A 27,472-nucleotide genomic window follows, 5' to 3' on the forward strand; every position below is an offset into this window, starting at 1 on the left:
CAGGCTGGTGGGAGCTCACATTACAGGCAGAAGGCAGAAATTGGCATCCCAGCCCTGGTGGGAATAGTGATGGCAGAAATCATGCAACTGGGCAATGCTATCAGAGGGAGGCTGCCCACATCCTCCGGCATCTCAGAGTAATGGGAACAGATGGTGAGAGATGGCCATTCCACTCCTCCTGAGTGATGAGGGAACAAACATGGCACTGCTTCTAATACCTGCTCTGGTTGACTGGGAAGGGTTTGACCAACTTATCTGCCCTCTGGGCTCCCTGTCAGGCACTCACTCCTCCCAGCCATCTGCCCTTGCTTTCACCTCTGACTCCTCCACCACCCCAGATCCATAGCAGGAACATCAGAGAGGGCAGGACTCACGTACAAAAGAGAAACATCTTCATCCACCTCATGCCATGAATATCTGCCCACAGGGTGTGTGCTCATGTGGGCATAGTGAGTCTTATGTCAGTTGCTTTTTAGAGATGGACCCCCTAATATGAATTCAGTCTGGCTCATAGCTCTTTCTATTTGAACACTACACATAGCAGTAGTACCCAGCAGGCTCTCAGCTCCTGTAAGGTATAACATTATCCCCAACTAGCCCTAAGGCCACAGGGTACCCTAGGGAGTGGAGGAAGGCACAGCATGGCACATCCAGTTGCCACTCATGTCTATAAATCAATAATGAAGCTTGCAGATCCGTTGCTGCTCCCATTTTCCTCACTCATGTGACACTCCACGTCTGTGGCCTCACCCCTGCATTGCAGGGAGAAATAGGCAGGGACTGTGACTCTCGACTGCCACGTGCCTCCAGGCTGCAAGTGCCCTGCAGCTCAATGACACTGAGATGGGCACTGGCAGGCAGTGGAGGAGCAGGGGCCAGAAGGAGGGCAAGGAGGGTCCTTTCCTACTGAGGACATCCTCTCCACCTTTGCTAACCCTGTAATCCTGGTGTTGTCTAGCATATAACAGAGGCAGGGCATGCAGGGCTAGAGGCTCACCCAGCCTTGGCCTGATAGACCTGAGCCCAAGGTCCTCCCTGTTGTCCTCACTCAGTGATGCCTTACGTCTGGTACCTTCACCTTCCCAACTGCTTCACATCATCCATAAATACGCAACAAGTTCATGTGAACCCACCTGGTTGGCAGTAGCTCCATAATCTCTGGAAGACAGAGGCAACTTCTAGGGATGTACATGTCCTTCCATCAGGCACCAAGGATTGAAATAAAGTTTTGTTTCAACTGTTGTATCCATAATGGTCAGGGCCAGAGGGGGCACAGCAAAAATAATCAGTTGTTATGGCAACTAGGAATTATCTCCTTAGAAATGCTGCCATGCCAATATATCTCCAGTCCAGACCCCTGCAATACATCAGTTCCCTGATACAGGGGACTGCACAAGAAGTTGATCAAAAAAAAAACATTTGAAAGGACCTATGTGGTCTGAAACAGGGATTGCAAACAGTAAGCTCCTTGACTACTGAGTCCGGTCAGTCCCCTTGATAAGCTTTTCTTCTATATCAGCTCCCTCTTCTAGCTTGTCCTGTGATGCTCAAAAAAAAAAGAGAGAAAAGAAAAGAAAAGAAAAGAAAAGAAAAGAAAAGAAAAGAAAAGAAAAGAAAAGAAAAGAAAAGAAAAGAAAAGAAAAGAAAAGAAAAGAAAAGAAAAGAAAAGAAAAGAAAAGAAAAGAAAAGAAAAGAAAAAAGAAAAAAGAAAAAAGAAAAGGAAAGGAAAGGAAAGGAAAGGAAAGGAAAGGAAAGGAAAGGAAAGGAAAGGAAAGGAAAGAAAAGAAAAGAGAAGAAAAGAAAAGAAAAGAAAAGAAAAGAAAAGAAAAGAAAAGAAAAGAAAAGAAAAGAAAAGAAAAGAAAAAGAAAGAAAAAAAGAAAGAAAGAAAAGAAAAATGGGGGAAAGGGACAGAGACCTGCCCTTGCTAAGCTGGTGGGTCAACAGCCAAGCCTGCACTGCCATCAGCTCTTTGCTGCAGATGAGTGCTCTTCACTCATGTTCTCAGGAGAGCTCCTGCCCCATCCTACATTGCTCCAAGCCCCGATGGAAGCTGGAGTTGGTGACAAAGCACTCCTTGGCCTGTCACGCTGTGAGTCAGTGGCAGGGGTGTGGTGTTCCTACGCAGAGATCTCACTGTGGTGTCCTGACAACCTGTGATTTCTGATGACAGGATGCTGGAACAAGACAGTACGTGTTGCTGTCTCCTCATTCCTACATGAGGCAATCAAAGGTGGAGAGGGATGGGGCTCCACCACTCATCTCCAGGTCAGCCTGTGTTATTTGTTCTATGGCACCACATGGTACAAAGCCCTCCATGACTATGTCTGGAAGAGTCCCACTATCAAACCCTGGAATGATTTTCCCAAAGAGGTTGTTGAGTGCCCATCACTGGAGATATTCAAAACCCAATCGGACAACATCCTGGGCAACGTACCTTAGCTAATCCTGCTTTGAGCACAGTGATTCAACTAGACAATCTCCAGAGGTACCTTCCAACTTCAGCCATTCTGTGATATCAGCTTTGGGAAATCTTTATGGCTCTTCTACTGCTCTCTAGAGGGAGGTACTCACATGGAGGAATGTCCTTGTGCCTTCCCCTGACCCAGATAAGGGTCATAGAGCCCTCTCAGAGCCATAGCAATGACTGGGAGAGGAAGATGTCCAGATACCTTGCAAGCTCCAGGTATATAACAAGCCAATTATTTCAGTTTCAGCTATTCTGACATTTTTTTTTCCAGCAACAAGAGATTCTGAGCACCAGTTAGCCCTTTATTAGTAGTCACTTCTGATTGGCTTCAGCACAGAACATAGTGGCTCCCAGGATCAACCAGAACACAGATTTCTCTGACCAGCTGCCATTCCCACAGGTATAACAGCAAGATCTTGGCTCTGATCGGCTGCTTGGGTCTCTCTCAAAGGGTTATTGGTGAAAGTTTGACTCTGATTCCCTGCTGGAGTCCATCTCTCTGTATCTCATCCTGGGGCAACACCTTGTGTCACCACTGCACTGTGTCCCCCAGCTCCATCTCACCCTCTCCCAGCACTGGCCCATAGTGAGCCCTCTCCATGGGGCAACTGGAAGGCTCTTGAGGACTGATGAGGCCTTACACAGCCTGAATTCCTGCCCCATGGGATGGGGGCAGCATCACTAGGGCTGGTCACTCCAGTTCCTTTTGCTTGTCCATGTCACTGTGAAGGCAGGGAACACGGGAGCCCACAGTGTAAGTTGTATCCTGGGAAGGTAGTCTTTGCTCAGCTGATGGTGCATGGAGCAGGCTATCTGCAGGTCAGTGAGCATCCCATGGGGCAAAAAATCTCAAAGTAGAGCCTTCCCTTATCAGAAGTGAGCTCAGGTGCATGAGTTCCAGTTGAAGGAGGTCACGTCACATTCTGAAGATGCTGAGGCTATCCAAACTTCCTGTCTGGGGAGAATATTCTCTTGGGAATGCCAGTCAAAGTTCTGGACCAGTTTTTAAGCCTCTATTACCTGTCTCTTGCTCAAAGCAGTAGTCTCAGAGAAAATGCCAGAGTCTCAGAAAACAAAGCAATAAAGATGGAAAATTATTCCTGACTGCAGTCCTGAGAATATTGAACAATATCTCTGATTTCTTAGAATAATAATGGAAGGGAGTGGCTCCATCCAGCAGAGCATGAAGTGGGTCATAAAGCGTATGGGTAGGCAGACACACTGGGCAAAATCAAGGAAAATGATTCTGAGACATCACTTGCATTCCTTCCCTCATTATCTGGAGCATGCTGAATCTCCCCTTGTGGCCCTGGATTAATGAACACAGCACATAAAAACAGGAAGGTCCTTTCCTACCCATCGTAGTTACATGGGGGGTTTTACTGGAAATCTTTGTCATAATCAGAACTCAGATACCAGTTTAATTAATTCCCAGTCATTTGTCATCATAAGCTCTTTCTTTAGGCTTTAATGCCATCAGCAAACCAGCTCCAGCAGGAATCCCTGGGAGACTTAACCAGTGACTTCCATCTTTGGAAGTCTTACTTCCATCTTACTGTCAAAATCACTCTGTCTGTTCCCCATAACACACTGCTAATTCACATGCCCACAGATCCTGCTAGTCAGCAATTGCACCTACGAGTTCCCCTAGCCTCTGGGTGAAGAGTATCTGGTCTTGGTCAATTTTTTCCCAACTATTAGTGTAACCAATGTGTTCTGAAATTGTATTCTACTGACATTTCCATTTGAGGGAACTCATCTAACTTCTCCACTAGGAAGAAAGAGTCTAGCATGGGAAACCCCTGAGTTCCTCAGCAGGAAACAACAATGCGATGGATTCAACTAACTTCTCTTTTACAGCTTATCTTCCATGAACGCTTTTGCTGTACTCCATTATATGCAGACTCCAGTCTCTTTGGCAGGCAAATGATAAATCATTTGTGTATTTGACAAACTTTTGAATGTTAGCTTTTGTGCCTTTAGCAAGCTGTTCCTCAAAAAAAATTTTGGCCAGCCTTATTGTGGTTTTACATTTCACTTGCTAAGGTTTACACACATTGCTATTTGCATTGTTTGGACATGACTGTGATTTATTCAAATATATCACTTTACTTCCAACAGGGTCTTATACTTTGCTTTTCAATCATATTTACTGTAGTATTTCTAGAATCTCTTTGAATAGATAATGTACATTCACTCTCTGCTTCTAATATCATCTCTAAATAATTTCCATGTTAACTGAAAACACTTTTCCCTTTTTGATGCTACTTTTAGTTTCTTAATTTCTTCAGTGGCTTAATTTCCTCATTTCAATGGAGTCTCTCTTCTTGCACCTAAATATTACTGCTGGTTTTATACTGCTGGTTTTCCTGTCCTAAGATGTTGATCATTGTGGTTATTATAATGATATTTTGGACTAAGTTCAATGCCTGGAGAGATATGTAACAGAAATAGTAAGTCTGGGATGGATAAAGTCTGAGCTGGAATGTCTGGATGTGAAAACAACAGAAGAAACCATAGAGAGGAAATTATGAGAATGGCATACATTGGTAATCAGAAGCATAATCAACATCAATAAAGCACTGAAGAATATAGTGTTTGCACAGAGCCCAGATGGCTGCCCTCTGATAAGGTTCTGGTATAGATGACTTCTCAGCAGAAGACTTACTCTTTGATAGCAGGAAGATAGCAACATGGTCCCAGCACATCCCTTGTGTCTTCTTCCTATCCCAACAGTCAGACAGCACAGCCATAAAAACATCCAAAATGAGGAAGCCCAAACGTAGGGCAGCAATCCTGCCTAAGACTCTCTGAAGTGGAAGTGAGTAAGATTCAGAGGCACAAGACATTTCTATAAAAACTCTTAATTCCTGAAGGGTATAAAAGATCTGGCATTGCCAGTTTGTTGGCAGTTAAGAGGAGCCCCAAAGATGCAATGATGACTCAATTCTGGGAATCTCTTATCATCTGTGCCATGGACCAATGACCACCAGGCCTTCTGCACACATGTCTAGGTGTGAGGTGAGTGAAATTAGGAGACAAGCAGTGTGAGAGAGTGGGTCAGTTCTGTTTAAAATAAAATTCCGCTTTTCCAGTGTGTGGCACTGAGTTCTTTTGCTTTAACAATTGAGTCTGGGATCACGTACTGCACATGAGTGGAAGTGCCAGCCCCAACTTGTCCCCAGATGGCTCTGCCTTAGATGCTCTTGCTGAAGTGATCCATAACTGGGCTTGTTGGGGGGCAGATGGAGGGAGTTCAAATGCTCTGCTTCTTCCATCTCTCTAACTCCATCTGGTAACTTGGCTAGCTCAGGCTTCTGCCCCATGCCTGCTCCACTTATAGCAAAGTATATTCTTGGAAGCAAGATGCATTAGCCCAGCACAGTTACACAGAGGCCAAGGAGTTGTCCTGGATGTGCTGACTGACCAAATGGTCCTACCCTCTGTTGTGGTTCCTTCCTGGTAGGCAGCATTGCTTCTGCAACCTTGAGCTCAGGTGAAGTTTACAAGGTGGCACTAATCTACTGTGTAGCACGTGCTCTTGTTACCCCATCTCCAGCACTGCAAGATGATGATAATGCTGGAGAGTGTGTATCTCCTTCCAAACACCCTAACTGGCTCTGCTGACACCCAGTACATTTGTGGCAGATGAGGCTTTCCCAGGAAAATATTCCTGCTGTGTCATCCTTGATGCAGGAAATTTGGGGGCAAGGAGGGTAGGAAAAGGGTTATACAAAGGACACTACTGTCCCGGTAGAGGTGGCCTGTGTGTCCACATCAAAGTGCAGGTGTGGACATGAGGGCTCTGAGCACATCATCCTCCTGGAAAAGAGGCTGCTCACAGGTTCAGGGGTCTCTAGGCACATGGGGGTAGGTTGTTGTCCCTCTCCTGCCACTCTGTCCCAGTTGCATTCCTACCTATAGGCTCACATGGCTGAAAAGACTACCTAGGTCTGCCCAGTAATCCTGGAGCAGCAGGCTGGCAGGACTCTGCCATCCAAGGTCAAACAAGTGAGTGGGAGTGAGAAATTGGGGATGGAGGAGACTGGGTACCGCCACAGACTCAGGCCTGGAGGGACAATAGACACATCTTGCAGGGCTCCTTACTCCTCCCAGAGGAGGAGAAGGTCACCCCTCTATGTCCGGGCACTATTTTTCCCTCTCATAAGTCCCCCAGCATTTCTCTCTCACCAGGCTGCTGCTGTCTAGATCCTCTGGGTACCATGCCACTATGCTGACCGTGGGCTGACCAGACATATGGCTACTGAGACCTGATTCCCCTGCAGTAACAAGTCAACGGGGTCCCATCTATTCAGCACAGTCTCTATATGCCTCCAAAGCAAGGCAGAAACAAGAGACTCTAGGGAAATGAGAACAGTACCAGGTGGCTGGCAATCTGCAGTTAAATGATCCTTAGCATTTTTATACAGCAGAGTGGGAAAAGACTAGAACATATGCAAGAATCCATGGTTCAAAAGGAGGCACTCTCTAGGCCAAGGTCAGAAAATCTCAGCATTCTTGAATAAAGGACAGGAAAAAATGCGAAGAAATTGCAATAAGGAACAGAGAAAAATCATCTGAGCAAGTAAAGATTGTTTAAACAAAGTACACAAAACCAAGCACATAAAAAGAGATGCCCAGAGGCATCTAAGGGTTAGAGACCAGAGGTATCTTTACATGACAGTGGCAGATGATGTGATACAGGCAGGGGAAGACAAAAAAACTACAAAACCAGGCTGGGTAGTAGAAACTGCAGAATTCTCCTCAGGTGCCAGGAACCACTAGGGACTGAAGTTGACTCAAAATAGAAAGTCTTCAAAGAATTACTAACCTTCTAGCCAAGGTCACGGCACTGGCAGAATTAGGCTGAGGAAGATCAGAGAAGTCTTAGGAGCAGAAAATGCAGTAACAGAGGAGAATTAATGTTTGACTTAGTCCTGAGCATCTGTGACTTACTATTATAAAACTCAGTGTCAGACCTTGGGAAATGAGATTTTTATTTTAAACAGAACTGACTCAGTCTCTCAGACTGCTCTCCTGATCTCTCTACTCTGTTTCTCACTCCAGCACTCACATACATCCAGACTAGTGTGCACAAGAGGGCTGGCCAGGCCTCTAGTCCATGGTACAGAAGACAGTGGATGCCAGCACTTGAATCCTCACTACATCTCATGGGCTCCTCTTAACTGACAACAAAAATCTATTTTGTGGCTAAGTTTTGGCCAGGCATGAAAAGTTATTACGGTGGGATCTTTAATCTCAGAACCATGCTCACTTCACCTTCCCTTGAAACTCAGACAGGATTTCCATGGTATCTCATTTTGAGAGTCTTTATGGTTGTTGTCACAGAATCACAGAAGGGACCTCTGGAGATCATCTAGTCCAATCCTCATGCTCAAGCAGGGTCACCTAGAGCATATTAGACAGGGTTGCATCCAGGCGGGCCTTGAATATCTCCAGAGAAGGAGACTCCACAACCTTTCTGGGCAACCTGTTCCAGTGCTCTGTCACTCTCACAGTGAAGAAATTCCTCCTCACATTCAGACGGAACTTCCTGTGGTTCAGTTTGTGCCCATTGCCTCTTGTCCTTTCGCAAAGGACAACTGAAAAGAGTTTGTCCCCCTCCCTTTGACTCCCTCCCTTCAGATACCACTGTCTGTCTTAGTGGTGAGATGGGAGGGCTTGTTGCCATCCTCTTGTTATGAGTGTAGCCTCCTGGGCTCAATGTGTACACCACATTTCTCAAGTGTACCAGTTTGACTGTGGTTACTTGTACCTCTGATTAATCGTACAGGCTAGTCCTTACACTAGAGTTTCTTTCAGAGCTTTCATACTCAGATGTTTCCATCCATGCTTCATCCAGACCAATCTTAGCGTTTTGGTTACAGTCCATGATGTAGACATCATGATTGTGCCAGAGTCCTTGCTTGGAGATCAGTAATTCTGGGTTCAACATGTGAGCTTTGGGCTGCAAAAGTGGCCATTGAAATCCGTGTAAGTAGCCTTGACATTTGATAAGGGAGCATTTGTGCTCCTGCAAGGCTAAAGAAGATCACTCTGCACAAATGGAGCATATTTAAAGGGGCTAGATCAAGTATCTTCAGAATGGCTAGCAATTAAAAGAAAGCTTAATTTCAAGTGAGAGTTGGTAGTTTGAGCTGAGGAATGTGAGAGGTGGGATTTTAAGGGTTTTTTAAAAGTAGTTCTAGGCTAAAAGATATTTTGAATTACCTCTCTTCTTGCTTCATTTTGGAAACTCTCCCACTGAAATGTTCTGCCTACTTCCCTCAGTGTGTTATTTCTGACTCAATACATTTGATGCAATTTGCTGCTGCCCTGCCTCCGGGAGGACAGAGCCCTACATGCACCAGGTTAAGGGGCAGGATATCCTTAGGTACAGCTTTTCCAACAAGTCCTTGACCAGTTTACACCACTCTCCACTGACAGGAGTGTTCTTGCACCGCCTGGCAGTGTTACCATCTGCCTGGCAGCCTGAGAGTCTTCCATAGAGCTAGTCCAAATACCCACCCATGGCAACTTGCCTGACAGTTTGCAGTGAGTACTGGGAGTGGGCAGACAGCCTTGGATACATCTGCATTTCATAAGCTTTCTGTACCACAATAAGGAGTCCAGGCATTCAGAGCAAGAACATTATGGCTATGTCACATCTGCCCCAGCCTGTTCTGCTCAGTGCTGGCTCTCCTTACCCAGAGAGCTTGCTCATAGTCCATGTGGCTACTGTTCATATGGCAAAATTGATACTTCCTCCTTCTGTCTTTGGAGATTCACCTAGCACCTTGCAGGTAAAGGGATATTATGCCCTGAGGCTCTAGGAAATCCTTAAGTGCTTTGCCATGATGCTTGTGGGATATCAACATTCATCTCCCTCTGCCTTTGCTCTCTGCTGGTAGCATGAGGTTCGCACCTGTATAGCGAGCTCAGATGAGATATTTTAATTTCTGAGTGTCCCAGCAAGCAGGGAGAGATCCTCTAGTCTAGGCAGGACCTTGCCCAGCTGATCTCACCTGCATAGCCATGATTAAGACAGTAGGGTTAAGAACAATCTTGTACAAGAATTAAGAGACCTCAGGAGGCACGAGGAGTTCAAGAGTGTGCTGGGATCATAGCCAGTTTCAGGACCTCTGCTCTCCATCATGTAGTCCAGGCTTTCAGCTCTTCTGTGCTGGGTTAATTCCAACCCAGATGGCTTGTGACACAGAACAACTGCCCTGTGGACCATGGTGTGTAATTCTTCTCCAGCAGTTTGCAGACAGAGATATCAGGTGCTTGACATAAGAGCAACAGTCTCCACTTCCCACACAGAAAACAAAGTCAGAAATAGGTCTAAAACTGGCTAGTGCCCAACAATGCCTGGGTCCCCACAGGAGACATGCCTATCACATATTGCCCTTCAGCCTGAACCTTCCATGTTTGCCTGTACAGCACCTCATGGGCACCACCCAGTCTGTAAGTGCTCCCAGCAGTTTGCAGAAGCAGAAGTGTGTCCCAGGAATCCTTGCTCTCCTCTTCTTCAGAAGTCACATTCCCCATAGCTCTCCCCCTGTCTTGGATGTGTTTACAGCCACCAGTTGCTGAATTTGGTGTGTCCCCAGTCTAAGGCTCTCGACACTCAAGGGCCTGATACTGTGGCTTCAGAGGGTCCAGCTCTTCACTGATCACAAGGATGCTGCCCAGATCTATCACTGTTCTCGAGCTGTGCAGCTTATTCAGTGGAGCAAGCTGGGAAGCTCCCAGCATATTGATGAGGACATGGCAAACAGTAGAGCATGTCCATGGCTATGTGCCTTACTGACATGGGATAGGGACAGAGGAGTGAAGAATCTGCCACAACCACCAGCCCCAGACAGGCTTAAAAGGTTTCCATAGAGCTGAACCAGTTCTCTCTCAGGAGCCGAAGTCTCCCAATCCTGGCAGACTTTTGACATCCACCAAACAAGCACTCTGCCTTACTATCTCCTCAACAATTGCCTAAAGCCATGAGTAGCAGGAATATTTGCCCCACTTACATAGTCTTGAGTGCTGGGAAGGAGCATGAATGAGTCCATCAACACCACTCTGTGATTACTGCTGCATCAGTACAACCTGGGTACCACTGGGCCTACATCACCTATCACTGCCATACCTGAGAGATATCAGTGGGATGCAGCTGCATTACCTGGTGATTCATGGCCACTGGATATGGTATGAAGATAGAGATACTGACCTGAATTTAGGGGAGAGTATCTTGCAAGCTGCTGGCTGCCTCCTACTTTATTGTAGCAATGAGGAATTCCCATCCTTGGTAAGCTGCTAGCTGGAAGCCATGTGGGTTGGTGTCCCAGTGCTGAGCAACTCACCGTGTGGGACTGAGTCACAAAGAGAGCAGGAGAAACTGCCCAGGGAATCTGGGTTTTCCTCCATCAGTGGAAGATCTCAGCCTCTCCATCCTCTTCAGCCAGCTGCCACAAATTCTGCTACCACATCAGATCCCAGCAGGCTGCAGAGCTTGGAAACTCTCAGGCAAACAGTGTCAGTGGCCTCAGGAATCCCACTTGCACCAGAACTCAATTTTTGTGCCTGGTCTCACGTTAGTGATGAGGGTGCCAACTTAAATTAGTCCACCATCAATGGAGTGCCTGCCTCATTTAGCTGTGTCTGTGTTCCCTGAGGTTGTAACATGAGTCACAGCTTCTAAGACACAGGGAGACCAGTCTCTCCTCTGACATAATTGCAAGTTAAAAAATTTGGGAGGAATGTTTTCTCCTTCCAAAACCCTGCATCATCTAGCATCCTCCAAGCCTCTCAGGCAGTACCACAAGGGAAGAGGTCTTTCAAGGCAAGGGCTTAGGAGTTTCCCTTCCTGTGCATTGCTCTCTCCTAGGTCTGGCCTGTAGATGCCTTCAGCACATGGTTTGCTGACTCTGCATGTCCTGGGACCTCAGAGAGGTCCTGACACCCCACTGTCAGGCCAGGCCAGGCCAGGCCACAGGGCATCAGTGCAATCGCAGGAGTACAGTGCCGAGCACTGTGCAGTAGGCACAGGTACTGATCCTGCATGACAGAGCATGGATGGACCAGGATCTCCTCACACAAGCACCAACCCTGCAGGAGTTTGGATATTACCCCTGCTTCCTCAGCCACAGCAACGAGGATGTGACCAGCTCCAGTGACACCTTGGTATTTGGGGTCCTTGTGTGGCCCTGCCTGCATGGGGCTTCAGCAAGACTTCTCCAAGGGACACCCTGGCTCCAGAAAGCATGTTCATTAGGAGAATGAGTCTGGCAGGGCATGGAGTCCGAGAGAAGGGGCATAGGGAAGGCTACTGTGCCTGGGCTGGCAGAGGGAAGAGGCAGTATGTGTCTGGCAAAAATCCTGGTTTAAGAAGGAGAGGAGACAGGCTTTGGGGAGCGCAGCAGCGGAAATAACCAAGCTGTCCATCTTGTGCTGTGAGCTGCTGGAGGAGAGAGATGGGTGCTGCAGGCTGGTACAACCTGTGTGTATATATATATATATATACAAGGTTTGTCCTCACACAGGGAAGTGGGTGCTTCACTGCAGACACAGTTATGTCCCCATGACCAGAACCTGGGTGCTGCAGGGCCATGCTGGAGGAGGTGTTTCAGAGAGGCAGATCTGCTATGCAGGTGCGCATGGAGAGCTCCCCCTCTCAGCCCTGCTGGGGCCTTGGAGAAAGGAGTGTAGTCATTCTGGGTTCTTTGGGTACACGGTCTCCAATCCCAGCCTTCATTTGCATGCATATAGGGCAGGGAAATTCCCAATTTTTCCCATCAGTAAGCAGCAGAACTTTCTGGACAGTGACCTTTGTCCCCAGCTGGGGTGGGGCACCCACAACAGTTGCCAAATGTCACCATGGTGCCCCGCTCCTCATCAGCATGTAGATGGCAAGTCCCACTTCCCAGGGGATAGCAATACAGCCTGGGCTGTTAGCAAAGCGGATGGGACAAGAGCATGGTCTGGGCCTATGCCCCCAGCTCTGGGGAAGCACACTCAAACAGGGCCTGTCTTGGTGTACAATAAGCAGGCAAACTATACCCTTAGCCTGGCATTTCCCCGCAGGAAGAGCAAAGTCCCTTAGCTACTATCCCAGTAAGGTTGCCCCAGCCATCAGCGAGGTTGGTACACAGGAGTGACTGAGCAAACACAGCCCACCTTGGTCCCAGCCCTAGCACCTCCAGGCCCAGCCACTGATGTCTCATGCTAGAGGAAGGGATGAGCTGTTACTCTCGCTCTGTGGTGCTTGATGGCCTTCAGAAAGGACAAACATTTCTGGGGACACCCAGCATATTACTGTATCAGGCCTCAGCTACCCTGGTCATGGGCTGCCTACTGTTGAAGAAAGAGTGGCACGTGGTCAGTCTGGTGAGGACAAGCACTTTGAGGGGGGCATGGCAGTCTGCAGCAAAAATGATGGGACTGGGAGAGGCTTTCTGGGAGCCCAAGGTTGAAATGTGGTAGGATGGAAATTTTTGAATGGCACTCCTGCAGTGTGGGAACCTACATATCCGCTATGGCATGTGCACGGTCCAACTTCATGCTGCTTGGCAGAGGTAATCCTTCCTGGGCTGGCTAGGGTGCAAAGTCCCCTTAGATGCCTCATGGCACCTCACAGGTCATCTGTGTGCTGTGCTGGACTCAGACCCTCTCCCACAATGGCAGTGCAGAAGGACCATCTCTCTATCAGAGTCAAAGCTCAGCAACCCTTGGGCAAGTAACTCTCTCTGCCTTGGGGAACTGGCAGGTTCATCACCCCTGAGCAGCTCTACCAGGAGCACAGCCTGCACAAACATGCTGTCTACAGAACCTCATCTCTCCTTTCTAGGACTGAGAAGCTCTAATACCTCTGGTAAGTGCAAATCACCTTGAATTTTGCTTTGAGACCTTGAGTGGTTTGGGCAGAGCATGGAAGAGGCTACTGCTGAGCTTGGCATCTGTTTTCCTGTGGACAGATTGTTTTCCATCCATGTTTCCCCAGTATCCTGATTTTGGCAGGCAGTTGGATTACAGTTTCAGGACACCCAACCTGCCTCTCCCTCTGCTGACACGAGTGGGAATGGCAGGCTAGACAGGTAAAATGATTCTTGCACTAACACAGGTTCTTTGGACTCAACACTCCCCAGGTAGAGCTAGACCGTTATTGTACCTTGTGACTTTAAAAAATGATAGTTCAGATCTTCCCAAGCAATTGTCTTGCTGCCACCACTCTGCAGCCCCAAGGCCATGGTTGTGCTGTATTCCTAGGTGGTTTTCAACCTCTATGGCTGAAGGAAGAATTGAGGTTCACGGAGAACAGTCAGGGATGTGAAGCATCTTCCAGAAAGCACCTTATATTGTGAAACAGAGGCTGATAAGCATAAAGCCTTGCAGCACTGTGGCTTTACCAGTCATACTCTGAGCTGCACCTGACTTCCTCTAGGACTTAACAGGGGATACTGCAACAGTCCACTGAAACTAGCACCCCAAACCCAAGCTCTGTACAAGTGTGAAGCCTCTCAGCCTCAGCATGCCACAACCAGAGTGGGAGCATACAGCAGCTACAGAACCCAAGATTTAACCCCAAAGCAGAAAAAATAGGAATCATCAAAACATCACTGGTAGAGTCAAAGGGACTAAGCTGAGGCAAATGGAGAAACTAGACACATTGTTTGGGGGCAGGTTTAGCTCAGTTGGTTAGAGCGTGGTGCTGCTAATGCCAAGGTCATGGGTTCAATCCCCATATGGGCTATGCTGAGGGTTGGACTAGGTGACCCCCAGAGGTGCCTTCTGAGCTTACCATTCTATGATTCCCCGCTCCCTTTCTCCTCACAAAGAAGCAGGATTTGAAAATGATTGATTTTCTACATGAAATTTAGGATTATATTTGTGCCAAGTCACATTTTTGCACTTGTGAGTCCATATGAATTTAAAGGGAAATTGCAGGTTAAGTGCCAAGTGGACTCCAATGAAGGAGCTAGATTCAAGGCCTTTCCAAATGGCCTTTTACTTTTTCTAGAGAATTGCTCAGTTTATTCACAGATGTCTTTGCCTGGAGCTGAACTTCCTTGGGTTTCGGTTCCTCCCCTGAACACCAAGTGATCCCCCTGTTCCAGAACAGAAAAACAGCCTCAGCTCACATGAACTGATAAAAATGCTTCCCTGTGCAGACAAGTCTATATCTAATGGCAACGCCTCAGCCTTAGAGAAAGCTGTGAGGTCCCCTGAGTTGCTCCCAGTGAGGAACTAGATTCTTGCTGTCAAACTAGATTCTTGCTGTGGCTCAAGGAAAATCCCACAGCATTTTTGGTTTCTCCACTGCAAAATGGGATTGAGTGTTCTTGGTATGGTTTAAATTAATCATTACTGGGAAATGTGCCCACAGGGAGAAAAGCCCAAAGGTCAACAAGTGGACGGGAAGGCTGTGGTGGTATGGGTTTGTTTCAGCACTGGCAGCTGGCCACAGTGAGTTCTGCAATTAAATGGCTGTGGTTTGAGGGGAGAGGCTTTTTACAAGCTCCCGGAGAGATGTGGGTGTAGTGAGAGGGAATCAGTTAATCCACAGCAGGCAGCTTTCAGAAGCCCTTTTATGATTCCTACTGTGCAGCTGGCTGGCACAGTCATTTCTACCAAAGAGTCAGCTATTGATTTGAGTGTATTCGGAACAGCTGATCAAACAATAGAGGCTGCTTCACCAGAAAAACCCCACCCTATCCTCTGAACCATTAAACACTGTCATTATGGGAGACACCAGCTTGCCCATTCAATGCCATTAGAAGACTGATGGGCACTCCAAGCACCACTCCTATCCTAAAGGCCTGAGCCAGGCAGACTGGGGCCAGCACGCTGAGAGTTAGTTTTGAGACGTGGGAATTGAGGTGGCCACAGATTCTAAGCTGGAGTCAGCCACCAGCGTGAAGGCAGGAGAAAAAAGATGAATTGGAAAGATGATCATCCACAAGGAATTTTAACATCCTGTTTCAGGGCATAAAAATCACATGGAATCTTCTTCATTCAGGGTGAATGGTCATAGCTGTGGTGGGTCCAGTAGTACCAAGGGCTGGAGGACCATGTTATAGAGCTTCCTTGCCCATGCCCACCTCCCACATACCTGCCTTTAGAGGAAGATGCGGCTTAGCATTTGTCTCAGGCTTTGCTAGGTGACTGTAGCATGCACTGGCCCTGTGTGTATTTACCAGGTCCCTTCCCTGCCCTCTCCCCACTTTCCTAAGAACCATACAGTTAACAGCACAGAGTAAACAAGCATGTAGGAGTCTATTATTGCTTTGCTCCTATGCAGCCTGGAGGCTGGAGTGTTTGGTGAAAACAAAAGGGAGCTGTTTCCCTCCTCTCGTTGGTTATTTGTGTCTCCTCTACCCTGCAAGTCGCTCTGGCAACAGACAATATGTGAAATGTTGAGACCCTGAGTGGCAACTTTGGTAGAGGGTGATGGTGGAGGAGCAGAAAGGTTCACCAGAGCAGCTTGCCCAGCTGAGCCTACAAAGTAAGCAGGACAGACTCACCTTTGTATTAGTGTCTAATATAGCTTGTGGCAGCCGTGAGGAGCTCATCTAAGCTTGGCCACAGACGGGCTGAAACTTCAGGGTTTTTCTCACATGTATAGTGATTTAATTTAAAGAGTGTTTTCACTACCAGTGAAAAATCAGATGTGAAATCCACTCTGAAAGTGCTCACTCTGTATTCTTTTCAAGCTGCTCCTAGTTATACAGGACTCTCCTTCACTCACAGAAAAACAAGGCTCTGAAAGAGCTAAGCTATGTTGCATTTAAATTCACCATTCAGGTTTGACTAGGGACCTGTTCTTGCCAAGAGAAGGATGTGAGATGGATGAGTTTTGAATTTCCTATAGCCACTGCTCCACAGTGATTTGGATCAGCACAGCAATGGACAGACCCACCAACCCTGATTGTGCAGAGTAGCAAGAGTGTGGCCATCTGGAGAGCGTTGTTTCTCCTAGACTATTTCTCCTTGAGGACATGAATGAGCTCCTCAGGGTTAAGTTGCAGGGGCAACACACACGATGAGAAGCAAAGTAGTATGCCCTCAACACAGACCTGCTCTCTCAGGCCACCTGTAAATTCAACTTATGCTCTCATGTCCTAAGAAAACTGTTTTTCATGCTTCACATGGATAGGCTCATTTCCCTTCGCATGACCAGCCCATTCATCTATCCATCTCAGCACATGGCATTATACTTGAGAGTCCAGACTTCAAGTTTTCTCCATTTCAGTTGTGTTCTAGTGCTTGGATGGGTTACAGCTGGTCACCCCACAAACCACAAGGCCAGCAAACAATGTCATTTAAACTGGGAGAGGATATAACTTAACCCACTAGAATCCTTTGTGGGGGTTGCGCTGGAGTACATGCATGAGATGGCAGTGGGTCTTCCCATACAGAGGGGAGAAGGGAGTTGAAGAAACTCTAGCCTGATGCTAGAGGTCCCTCTTGATATTTATATACTTCAATATCTTGGTGCTGATATCCTCCGGATCCCCTTGGTCAGGTAGAAATGGTCTAGCAATAGAGTCAGACAGGTTATTCATCTTATGCACCCCCCCCCCCAGTTTCATCACTGCCCTTGCTTTCAGCAAAGATCTCTTGCTCTTGCTGCAAAGAAACAGTTCAAGAAAGCCCCAGAAGCCCCCAAAAGGGGAATACATTTGGTGTGGTGGAATATAGACTCAGAATACTTCTGATTTTTGTCCCTACTCTATCACACAGTTCTGAACTTGTTACTGAAGTGTGCCATCCCAAAAGGCCCCAAGTAAAGAAATACAGATCTTAGGTGGCAGGTGAATTTTATACAACCTTATCTAAAACTGTAGGTCTGATGAAATGCCTAGAAGAGGGTATTTAGTAAAAACCTCTCTTAGGTTACACTTGAAGTCTCTGACCCTGAAAAAGTGCCTCCAAGGAGATATCTGCAAAACTCAGACACACAATCATCTCCTGGGAAACAGTCTCAACCTGTCTGTGAATCTGGGCTGGATAAGACACTGCAGAAGACAAATATGCAGTTCCCAAATGACCCTTCACCTGTTGTCTGGTACTCTGTTTGGGGACAGCCAGGAACCCCATTGGCAGCCTGCTAGCTGGTAACTCCTAGACCAAGAGAGGGAAGGAAGAGGAGCTTCTCAGACAGGCTGTTTGGGCAGCAATTCCGTTGGCGACGGAACCTGTCTCAGTCATTCCTGTACTGCTGAAATGTCACCTTGCCCTGGTGAACCCTGCTGTTGTCTTCAAGCAATTCCATGACACACCCAGCTGTTGTGTAACTACAATGAAATAAAACTAAAAATAGCTCCTTCTCCTTGCAGGAAAACACCTGGCTGTGTTGCGCCATGGCTGATACAGCGCCAGCCACTAGCACCCTGCCAACAGCCAGTCCTTTCTCAAAGGTGAAGAGTGCACCAAGTGCTCCCTCCTCCGAGCTAATGTGGGCATGGAGAAGAAGTCTCTCTCTCCTCCTCTGTGCTCCTGCCCCAAGCCCTGTCTTGCCTCTGTTCAATTCTTGTTCAGGTTTGTGACCAGACAGTCTGAACTTCCTCAGAACCTTGCCAGGGTGCCCTGGTGTTGTACCCTGAAGAAAGGGGGTAAAGGCAGCAGGGATCAATGCCCCTCACCTACCTCTGCCCATTTCTCCTGCTTTCCCTTTGTAGCAGGAGCTGGGCTCAGCACCAGGTGTTCAATGGGGTGCAAATTAGTGTTATCCATCTTTCAGTAACTAGGCATAATTAGAATGCTAACAATACTTGGCTGGACAGGTTTGCATTGCCCTGGCTCTCCCACCATCCCCACATCCAAGCACAGCCCTGTGCCCCCATGTGAACAGAAACTAGTTTTCTTCTCCCACTGTTCAGCTTTTTTGCACACTGAATATTTGGGTTTTGTCCTCCACTGATGAGAACACTTGGCTCACTAGTTATGGGATGTTGGTTCAAGGCCAGAGTACTCATGAGCACTGAGATTAGTCCCCTGGTCTTTACAGATATCCCACCTGGTTGCTTGCAGCCTTGGATCCAGACAGAGTACCTGAAACAATTATCAGCCCACAGAAATCTTGCACGACTCCTCAGGCTGTCACTGGGCTCAGGCTGAGCCACTTTTCCCCTTCTCTAGGTGGACTCTTCTAACTTCTGGTCAGAATTTTTTTCACAGATGCCTGTCCCTCCTGCACTCATTGCTCATGTAACAGACCTCAGGCATTTCCATCATCAACCATCTGAAGAATTGAGAAAGTCATGAAATCCTTCTTTCCCCTTTCCCCTCAGCATATCCAGCTGGTGCTCAGAAATCGTAGCATTAGAGAGGCAAAAAGGAGCATGCAGGTATGGGAGAAGATTGTGACAAAGGAGAACAGCTAGGTACAGCTGGACCACCTCCAGCCTGCAGGGCCAGCGCCAGAGAGCCTTTGGGCTAAGTGATGGTCTGAAGAGGTTAAGGACTTTGAGCAAAAGTGCCAGTCTCTTGGTGTGCCTTGGATTTCTATGGCCATTGTTGACTGGCAATCACACACAATAAGTCCAACCCAGAAGGGATGAGGGACTTGCACATGCCTGGAGCTGCTGCTTCAGGAGCAGAAAGTCCTCCTGCCTTACCCTGGAAGGTTATGAGGCAATGATGTCTCTGCCAGGCCAACTGAGGTAGCCAAGAACCAAGGGTAGGTTGAGTACAATGCCATTTTGAGCACATCATGAGTCTCACCCTGCTGCAAGCCCATGTCAGCAAATGTCCTGTTCCCTGCCAGCTTCTGCAGAGAGGCAGTGTGTGGACTCTGGGTGAGGGAAGAGGGTAAAAGCTCTCCTGGGATTCTATTTCCCTTCTTTGACTCTCTGTGGCTCTGGTAGGATCAGCTGTCTCAGCTCCCAGTGATACAGTAAGAGGTCCATGTTCCTATACCCTGGGACTTCAGTCAAGTGGCTGTTCTGGATCAGGGAAAAGTGGGCATACTGCCACACGGAGAGGGCAGCACAGTCCCAGCTGTGGGGGGGGGGGGGCAATGAGATTCCCCATCTGCAGTGGGACAATGCATCCTGGCCCCTTGACACTACACCATGCAGTGACAGACTCACTAAGCCGCCATACTCCTGAGTAGCCCTGCTGCTTCAAGCCTGATGTGCATCCCAGTGCTCTGCCTAGGTGCCACAGGGCTTGTTCCCACACAGTGATCTCTGTGAGCCATTTCCAGGGGAGCCCAAGCCCAACAGGCATGGAGAAGATGTGACAGCACAGCAGAGATGTGATGGATAGGTGACAGCTGACCAGCACAGGGAGAGATGACACGTAAGGGAACAGGAGGGTGACACAGAGGAAATAAGATGAGCATGGGAAGAGGTGATGGGTATGGGGGAGAGCTGATGGGTACAGGGGATCAGTCACCCTTGATGCTGTTTGAACACCTGTCCCAAGGGCAAAGTCAGTAGAAAAAAAGCAGCAGCAAACCTTGGGAAAGCAAGACCAACAGATCTAACACCTCCGATGTGGCTACCATGGCAGAATATGCAAGGAGCTTCCCTTAGGGTCACCCTCACCTTTGCCCCCACGGGCCATCCATTCAGGCCCACCACAGCTCCCCAGCCTCCAGGCAAGGTGGCTTGGCTGTTCAAAGACATCCTCAATTCAGGTTACCTTGTAGGCAGTTGGGTTGGTAAGGTGAAGTAGCAGGGAACAGGCCATGCAGTCCTCAGTGCCAGGCTTGGGGCATCCCTAATGCCATCTTCTTTTCTTTTCTTTTCTTTTCTTTTCTTTTCTTTTCTTTTCTTTTCTTTTCTTTTCTTTTCTTTTCTTTTCTTTTCTTTTCTTTTCTTTTCTTTGGGGGGGAGGTTATGAATGAGAAGGGCTCAGCTCAGCAGTTTGTCTCCAACAACAGGCCTCCTGTGCACAAGCTGCTGAGCTGCCCAGCTCTGGTTGCTGGCATGTCTCTGCAGTGCTCGGCAGCCTCCTCAGGGAGTGGAGCCATGACCAGCAGAGGGCCTGGCACTGCTGCACGGGAGCACGGTTTTTATTCTGTCCAGAACTACCCGGAGAGCCCAGAGTAGCAACTGGAGCTGAACAGACAGGCTGCTCCTCAGGACAGCTCCTTTGTTCCCTACAGCCCTGAAGTCCCTGAGCTCAGGGCTGCTCTGTGTTCTAGGACACACTTTCTCCAGAGAGTGGGAACGGGACCATGCCTTTGCCTTGGTCACTTGTTCTCTTGCTACTGGTGCTGCCAGCTCTGGGGGCTGTGGTGATACAAGGCAAGACTGAGCAGCCTGAGGAAGGCAGCACCCCTCATGTCCAGGGCGCAGATGGAGGAAGGACTCTGCCGACGATTGCCCAGGACAGAACAGAGGTCCGTTTGACAAAAGAAAGGCTGCGCCGGGGAACAGAGAAGGACTCCAGGTCAGTTCAGCAGTATGTGCCGGGGGTACAGGTGGAGTTCCCACAGCCTGTCAATCTTGCCAGCCTGCATCCCACCAAGACTCTGGTGCCATCCAGCACAGACCCATCTGAGCAGCAAGGAGGGGTCCCCACAGATGGAGAAGGAGCACAGCCCCGAGCCAACTTCACCACAGTTTCTGACAAGCGGATGCAAATCCAAAACCCCTTGTACCCGGTGACAGAGAACTCCTACAGCGCCTATGCTGTGATGTTCCTGTCCCTCATTGTCTTTGCAGTGGGGATCATTGGAAACCTGTCTGTCATGTGCATTGTGTGGCACAATTACTACATGAAGAGTGCGTGGAACTCCATCTTGGCCAGCCTAGCTTTCTGGGACTTCCTTATCCTCTTCTTCTGCCTACCTGTGGTCATCTTCAATGAGATCACCAAAAAGAGACTGCTGGGGGATGTGTCCTGTCGCATCGTGCCCTTCATGGAGGTAAGAGGCTGCACAGGGCTCCAGAGTGCTCAGGGATTTGGGTCCTCTCTGCTTTTGGGGCTGTTAATGCTGTTCATGGACTGGCACAAAGGCTGTGTACCTTGGAGGCCCTGCATTGGGGTGCTGCAAGGAGCTCAGCCATGTTCCCAGTACTAAACTCTCCAACCGCCTGGGCCCAGGAAAAATGTGATAACTATTTGCCTGGGAGAATACAACAGGGCCTTCCTCAGGGTCTATAACTAACACAATGGGTCCTGGGGCTGGAAGGAACCTGTGAAATGCTCCCATGGGGCCATCTGTTCACAGGGTCCATCTGTCCCTATCCCAAACTGACATCTGTCTCCACCCTTCAGGCTCAGCCTCAGTGCCATGGGGTGCTGGCTCGGAGCTACCTGTGTCGGGCTAGTGAAAATAGGCACTAGAACAGGGTGATGCAGGTGGACAGGGCAGCTGTGTGGAGCACAGCGGCAGGAGAGCTTCTGGTTAGGCTTGAGGATCTGGAATCCATGCCTGTTCACAAGCGTAGTGGGGTGTCCTCCATCCAGAGTGTGTGCCCAGCACCATAAGAGATGGCTGCAGGGACCATGGTAATAGGGAAAAGCAGAATAAACAAAAGCTCCCCAGATGGCATATTTTTGCCCAGATCCTTCTCCTGCAATTCAAAGAAAATACAGGCCATGGGGCCTTTCCTTTTTAGGGGGCAAGTCTGGCATCAGGCTGCTCCCTTCTGTGGCTGTATGTGTCAGACAGATCTAGTCTGGTTGCCCAGGTCACCTGGCGCTCCAAAGCATGATTTACTGAAGAAGGGGACAGACATAGGGCTGGAAGGATGCAACATCAGGTCCCCAGAGCCCCTCTCAGGTTTGATTAAACCAGTCTGAGTTTAAAACCCTCCCATCCCACCAGGTGCCAACTCCCATGGTCAGTGTCTTACAATATAACATACAAAAGACAGCCACAAGATGAAGCTATGCTTCACTTTAACCTTGATCAGGTTGGAGAAGACCTTGACCCTAAGGGGCAGCCTCCACCTGCTTTGGGTTCCTACAAACACCGACATTCCCAGCACTCGTGTCCAAGGGCAGCCTTGCATTGGCATCAGGCTGAGCTGGGGTCTGGCTTTCTCTCTTTACCAGATCTGCCTGTGCCTGTTATCAGACTCGTGCCTGAAGCCCCAAGTGCTGGAGGGGGACAGAGAGTGGACCTTTGGGCTCAGATTGGGAAAGCATGTTGCCACAGAGAACCCAGAAATGCTCCCTAGATGTTGGAGACCACCCATCACATTCCTTCCTCCAAATTCCCCTTGATGGCCCTGGGAACCTAAATCCATGAATTCAGAGTGGGACCTGCAGGGCCTTCTGGGAGCAGGTCCTGGCTGACTCCTGCTCTGTGGCAGGCTGGATTTCCCTCTACTGTTTTATCCATCAGCAGAGGTAGATTGGGGTGACTCCAGTACAGGGGGTTAGTTGTGGGACTGTGTCAGTACGCTGGGCAGTGTGCACAGCTGCTGCGTGGGCTCTGGCACCAACCCCTGTGAGCAACAAGAGAGCTCTCCACAGGATGCTTTTGGGTTACAGAATGGTTGAGGTTGAAAGGGACCTCTGCAGATCATCTAGTCCAAACCCCCTGCTGAAGTAGGATCACCTATTAGGGTTACATCCAGGCAGGTTTTGAATATCTCCAGAGGAGTATCCACAACATCTCTGGGCAACCTGTTCCAATGCTCTGTCACTCTCACAGTGAAGAAATTCCTCCTCATATTCAGGCGGAACTTCCTGTGGTTCAGTTTGTGCCCAATGTCTCTTGTCCTGTCACCTGGCATCACTGAGAAGAGTCTGACCCCATCATCCTGACAACCTCCCTTAAAGTATTTATAGTCATTGATAAGATCTCCTCTCAGTCTTCTCTTCTACAGGATAAACAGGCCCAGCTCTCACAGCCTTTCCTTTAAGAGAGATGCTCCAGTCTTCTTATCATCTTTGTAGCCCTATGCTGGACTCTGTCCAGTAGCTCCATGTCTCTCTTGTACTGAGGAGCCCAGAATTGGACATAGTACTCCAGATGTACTGTGATCAGATACAGAATCCTGGATACTGGTGGCAAAAAGACACCTGAAACACCTAGTGCCTGGGGCAACATGGACCTAGCAGGGATGGGGGAACCCAGTAGAGGAAAGATAACCCCATGGTGACAGGGCAGGGGCATAAGCTGCAAGTGAGAAGCTGTGCTGGCCTGACACCCACAGCTACGGTTGCAAGGTGAGTTACATAGCTGTTATCAATGGTACATCTCTGTCCTGCAGCTCTGTCACCATGACAGGGCATAAGTGCTTTTTTGCTGGATCTGCAAAGGCATAGGGGTCCCTGGGGCATCTCTCATGGCTTGAGATGCGCTTGACCTCAGGAGGAGATCCGGGTGATGCCACTGGGTCCTTCAGGTACAAGCCTGGGCTGGTGGTCCCTGCACCCAGTGTAACCTGCTAGACAGAGCCTAAAATCTGCCTTGATCACAGCTAGCAGCTGCTGCAGTCCAGCAAGATGAAGCAGCATTTGCTGGTGCAGCCATGCAGTTCCAGTGTCTCTTAGCAACGTCTTCATCACTCAGCAAGCAGAAGCTGCTCATTTTCTGGAGGTTTCCCATCCATGCCTGTTCCTAAATGAAATATTTGTCCTGTCCCTGACCCCCCCCCCCACTCCAGACTTCTCATCTCACAGTAAGACAGAGACAAAACTCAGAGAGGGCCAGGAAAATGGATAGGCACCCAGGATGGCATTTGCATGAGCAGATAGGCTCAGTGCCCCAGGTGAAGATGGAAGGGAAAGAGGAGGACCCCAAAACAAATCCTTCCTTAAAGTGGCTATGCCATGACCTGTTTCTGAGCCACACATGGGTTTAGTGGCCATGTCCCTGCTGAGGTTCCCTGGTGGGGAGATGGCACCTCCATCAGCAGTGATTAAGCAGCACCAGAGTGCTAGGCAGGCCCTGGCACAGCTCTGTTCCTCAGGAAGGCAGGACAGACAATAGGACCTTGGGGCTGCTAGCTGCACTAGTTGTTGGGGGTGATTGCAGGACTAGGTAGTGTGAAGCCTATGCATCCTCACCACTGGCCACCTTTGCCATGGAGCATGGAATCACACCCCAGAGATCCCACCAGCCAGCCCAGATTTAGAGCAGCACAGGTCAGTGGCATGGAGGCCCTGCAGTGCCCCTTGAGCTGCTTGAGGGATCATGTCTGCAGCGCCCTGCTACTATATCAACCCCCATGAGGAAGAATGGATGTGACACAGCCTCAGTGAAGCATGGCCCCCAGATGAGGCCATGTGTACTCTGCTGTCCGGTTGCCAATCCAGCCTTGCAGGGCTGGCCTGGGCCACAAAGCAAGATGAGAAAGCAGCTGCAAGGCTTCTCTGCTCATCTGCCTATCTCCCAGCACACAGTCCCCTCAACCTGGGTGAGAGGATGTTGCCAGGCAAAGCTAAATCCCCACCAAAGTACCAACCAAGAGGTAAATCAGACTGCAGACTGTAGTTAATGTCTGATACTAGTTAATGATGTTGAATATAGGGTGACGCTGCTGAGTGTAACTAGATGGTGATTCTGGGCACCAGGCTCTGAGCTCTGCGATGCTACTTACAAAGATCCTGGTCCAGGATCACTGAAGAAGGTTCATTGGGGGTGCCAGGCCTATTTCTTTCAAAACCCATTGGCAGATGACTGCCTACAACATGGGCATCATGTGGTGCTCTGGAAGGTTTTCTTAGCACTGGGAATGTTCCTTGGCATAGGGTGAGGTTATGTGGCTTTGTGAGATCAAGAACAGCTTTGGGAGTGGGAGACGAGGTACTCCTATGCACCAGTGTGTATGACCCTGCCATATCCCAGCCTGAGGGCTGTGGGACTTGGCTCAGAGAAATGATGCAGCTCTGGAGCTTGGACTATTAATGCTAATTTTGATCCTCAATGTCTTGCCAGCCCTCCCAGAGCCATAGCAATTCCTTGACCTCCCTTGGCCTCTTCCCTTTGGCAAATGGGGATGTTTTTCCTGCCATTCTCAATGCAGAGGAAATTGCCTGGAGCTGATTTGTGACAATGGCAACTTCAACTTATTTGACCTGTCTAGGAAGCAGACAGCAGCTCTGCAGAGCAGAGCAGAGAGGACCTCTCTGGGGGCAATGGAGACCCTGGGAAGGCATTGGTGAGAGTGATGGGTCCCTGTTTTTCCTCTCACAGAGCCATGCAGGATAGAGAAAAACCTTGAGGGAAAATCCTGTCACTCCCATCCCAGCTGGACAGGTGGACCTCCAGTAAGACCTCTCCCTTCCATAGAAAAGGAAGCTGGGCAGGGAATTGGTCAAGGGACATGTTTATCTGCATGGAAATGTGGATATCCACATGGAAAAAGGAGCCACAGGAAAATGGCTGCAATCTGGGATGAATGCTATAAAATTTTTGGAGGAAATATGTTGGGTTGTAGTTTTAGGTATTCAGTAATTGCCTCTAATCTGGTAAAGCCAAGCACATCTCAGTGTCTCAGCAGTGAGGTGAACCTCTTTTCCCTCCTTCCTTGATAGGTGTCATCACTGGGGGTCACTACATTCAGCCTCTGCGCGCTGGGCATTGACAGGTTCCACGCAGCCACAAGCCCCCAGGCCAATGCCCGGCCCATCGAGCAGTGCCATTCCATTATCGCCAAGCTGGCTGTCATTTGGGTGGGCTCTATGACGCTGTCAGTGCCAGAGATCCTGCTGTGGCAGCTGGCACAGGACACATCGCCTGTGTCCGGCATGGTGATGGAGTATTGCACCATGAAGCCTTCATCCCACCTGCCTGAGTCCGTCTACTCCCTGGTGCTCACCTACCAAAATGCTCGGATGTGGTGGTACTTTGGATGCTACTTCTGCTTGCCCATCCTCTTTACTGTCAGCTGCCAGCTGGTGACTCGAAGGATCAGCGGCACCGAGAAGAAGACTGAGTGCCGGGGGGCCAAACACAACCAGTGTGAGAGTCACTTGAACTGCACCATTATTGGGTTGACCATCATCTATGGTCTCTGCACCACCCCTGAGAATGTCTGCAACATCGTGGTGGCCTACATGTCCTCTGACATGTCCAGACAGACCTTAGACCTGCTCAGTCTCATCAACCAGTTCTTCTTGTTCTTCAAGTGCTCTGTGACACCTGTCCTGCTTCTCTGTCTCTGCAGACCCCTGGGGCAGGCTTTCATGGACTGCTGCTGCTGTTGCTGTGAGGGATGCAGCCCTGACACCACCTCCAGTGAGGGCAGTGCTGACAGCAAGCTCAAAACAGAGATGTCTTCCTCCATCTTCTTTGATAAGCCCCGGGAGTCTCCTTCACCTCTCCTGGCCCTTGGCACACCTTGCTAAGTGTGTACCAGGGAGCTGTAGAGATCATTTTGCCACCTTCTCCCAAGACCAAATGTTTTGCTGTTAGTGCCTGTGTCTGGACGTGGAGCATTGCAGAAGAGACAGCTCAGGGGCTGCACCATGGGCTTCAAACCCCACAATGGGCAAGGGGTTTCCAGTCCACATGGTTACATAGGCGATTTTCTTGCCTCTGCCAAAAGACCACCAAGGACACCAGCATCCTCCCGTCCAGGCTCCCTGGTCCGGCTGAGAGAGGTCGCTGCCCTGGGAACAGAAATGTGCTGGAAAGGTCCCATCTGACAGCAAGGAGGGTTTCCATGGTGACTTGCAGAGGACATAGCAAATATAACTTGCCCTCATCCTGTTCCATCCCCTCCTGCCAGCCCCTTCCACAGTAGAAGGCCCCAGTGACTATGTCCCATCAGATCCAAGCTGTGCCCTGTAAGAGCTTAATAAATCAGTAACCTAGAGCACATCACGCATGCTGCTATCCAGCATTGCAGACCAAAGCCCTTGGGGGGGAGGGTGCCAGTATTTTGGGTTTAGATGTGACCATGCTGCTCCCCTAAGACCTGGAGGTTCTGGGGTGGGCATGAGCAGGAAGAGTGGAGCATCCCTGAGCCTAGCAAGTGGCCAGTGTAAGGGGTTGGTGAGGCCCATGCAGTGCTGGGCAGGAAAGCAGCCATGTTCGGCTTACGGCAGCACCTGATGGAAATGAGGAAAGGTCCCCAGCAACTCTGCTCTCCTCC

At 49.1% G+C, this 27,472-nt stretch overlaps 1 protein-coding gene and 1 non-coding gene across 2 annotated transcripts; both read left to right on the plus strand.

Moving 5' to 3' along the window:
- Positions 1-14,140: 14,140 nt before the first annotated feature.
- Positions 14,141-14,211, plus strand: TRNAS-GCU (transfer RNA serine (anticodon GCU)). Its single transcript has one exon. It is a non-coding gene; the product is annotated as a tRNA-Ser (tRNA).
- Positions 14,212-20,619: 6,408 nt separating this feature from the next.
- GPR37L1 (G protein-coupled receptor 37 like 1) lies at positions 20,620-27,167 on the plus strand. The gene is made up of 2 exons (XM_062595059.1): positions 20,620-21,339; positions 25,911-27,167. The coding sequence occupies exons 1-2, from the start codon at positions 20,647-20,649 to the stop codon at positions 26,721-26,723; spliced, it is 1,506 nt and encodes a 501-aa protein (XP_062451043.1). The 5' UTR covers positions 20,620-20,646; the 3' UTR covers positions 26,724-27,167.
- Positions 27,168-27,472: the final 305 nt, after the last annotated feature.

This window comes from Rhea pennata, chromosome 25 (assembly GCF_028389875.1).
Source record: "Rhea pennata isolate bPtePen1 chromosome 25, bPtePen1.pri, whole genome shotgun sequence".
NCBI classification, from domain to species: Eukaryota; Metazoa; Chordata; class Aves; order Rheiformes; family Rheidae; genus Rhea; species Rhea pennata.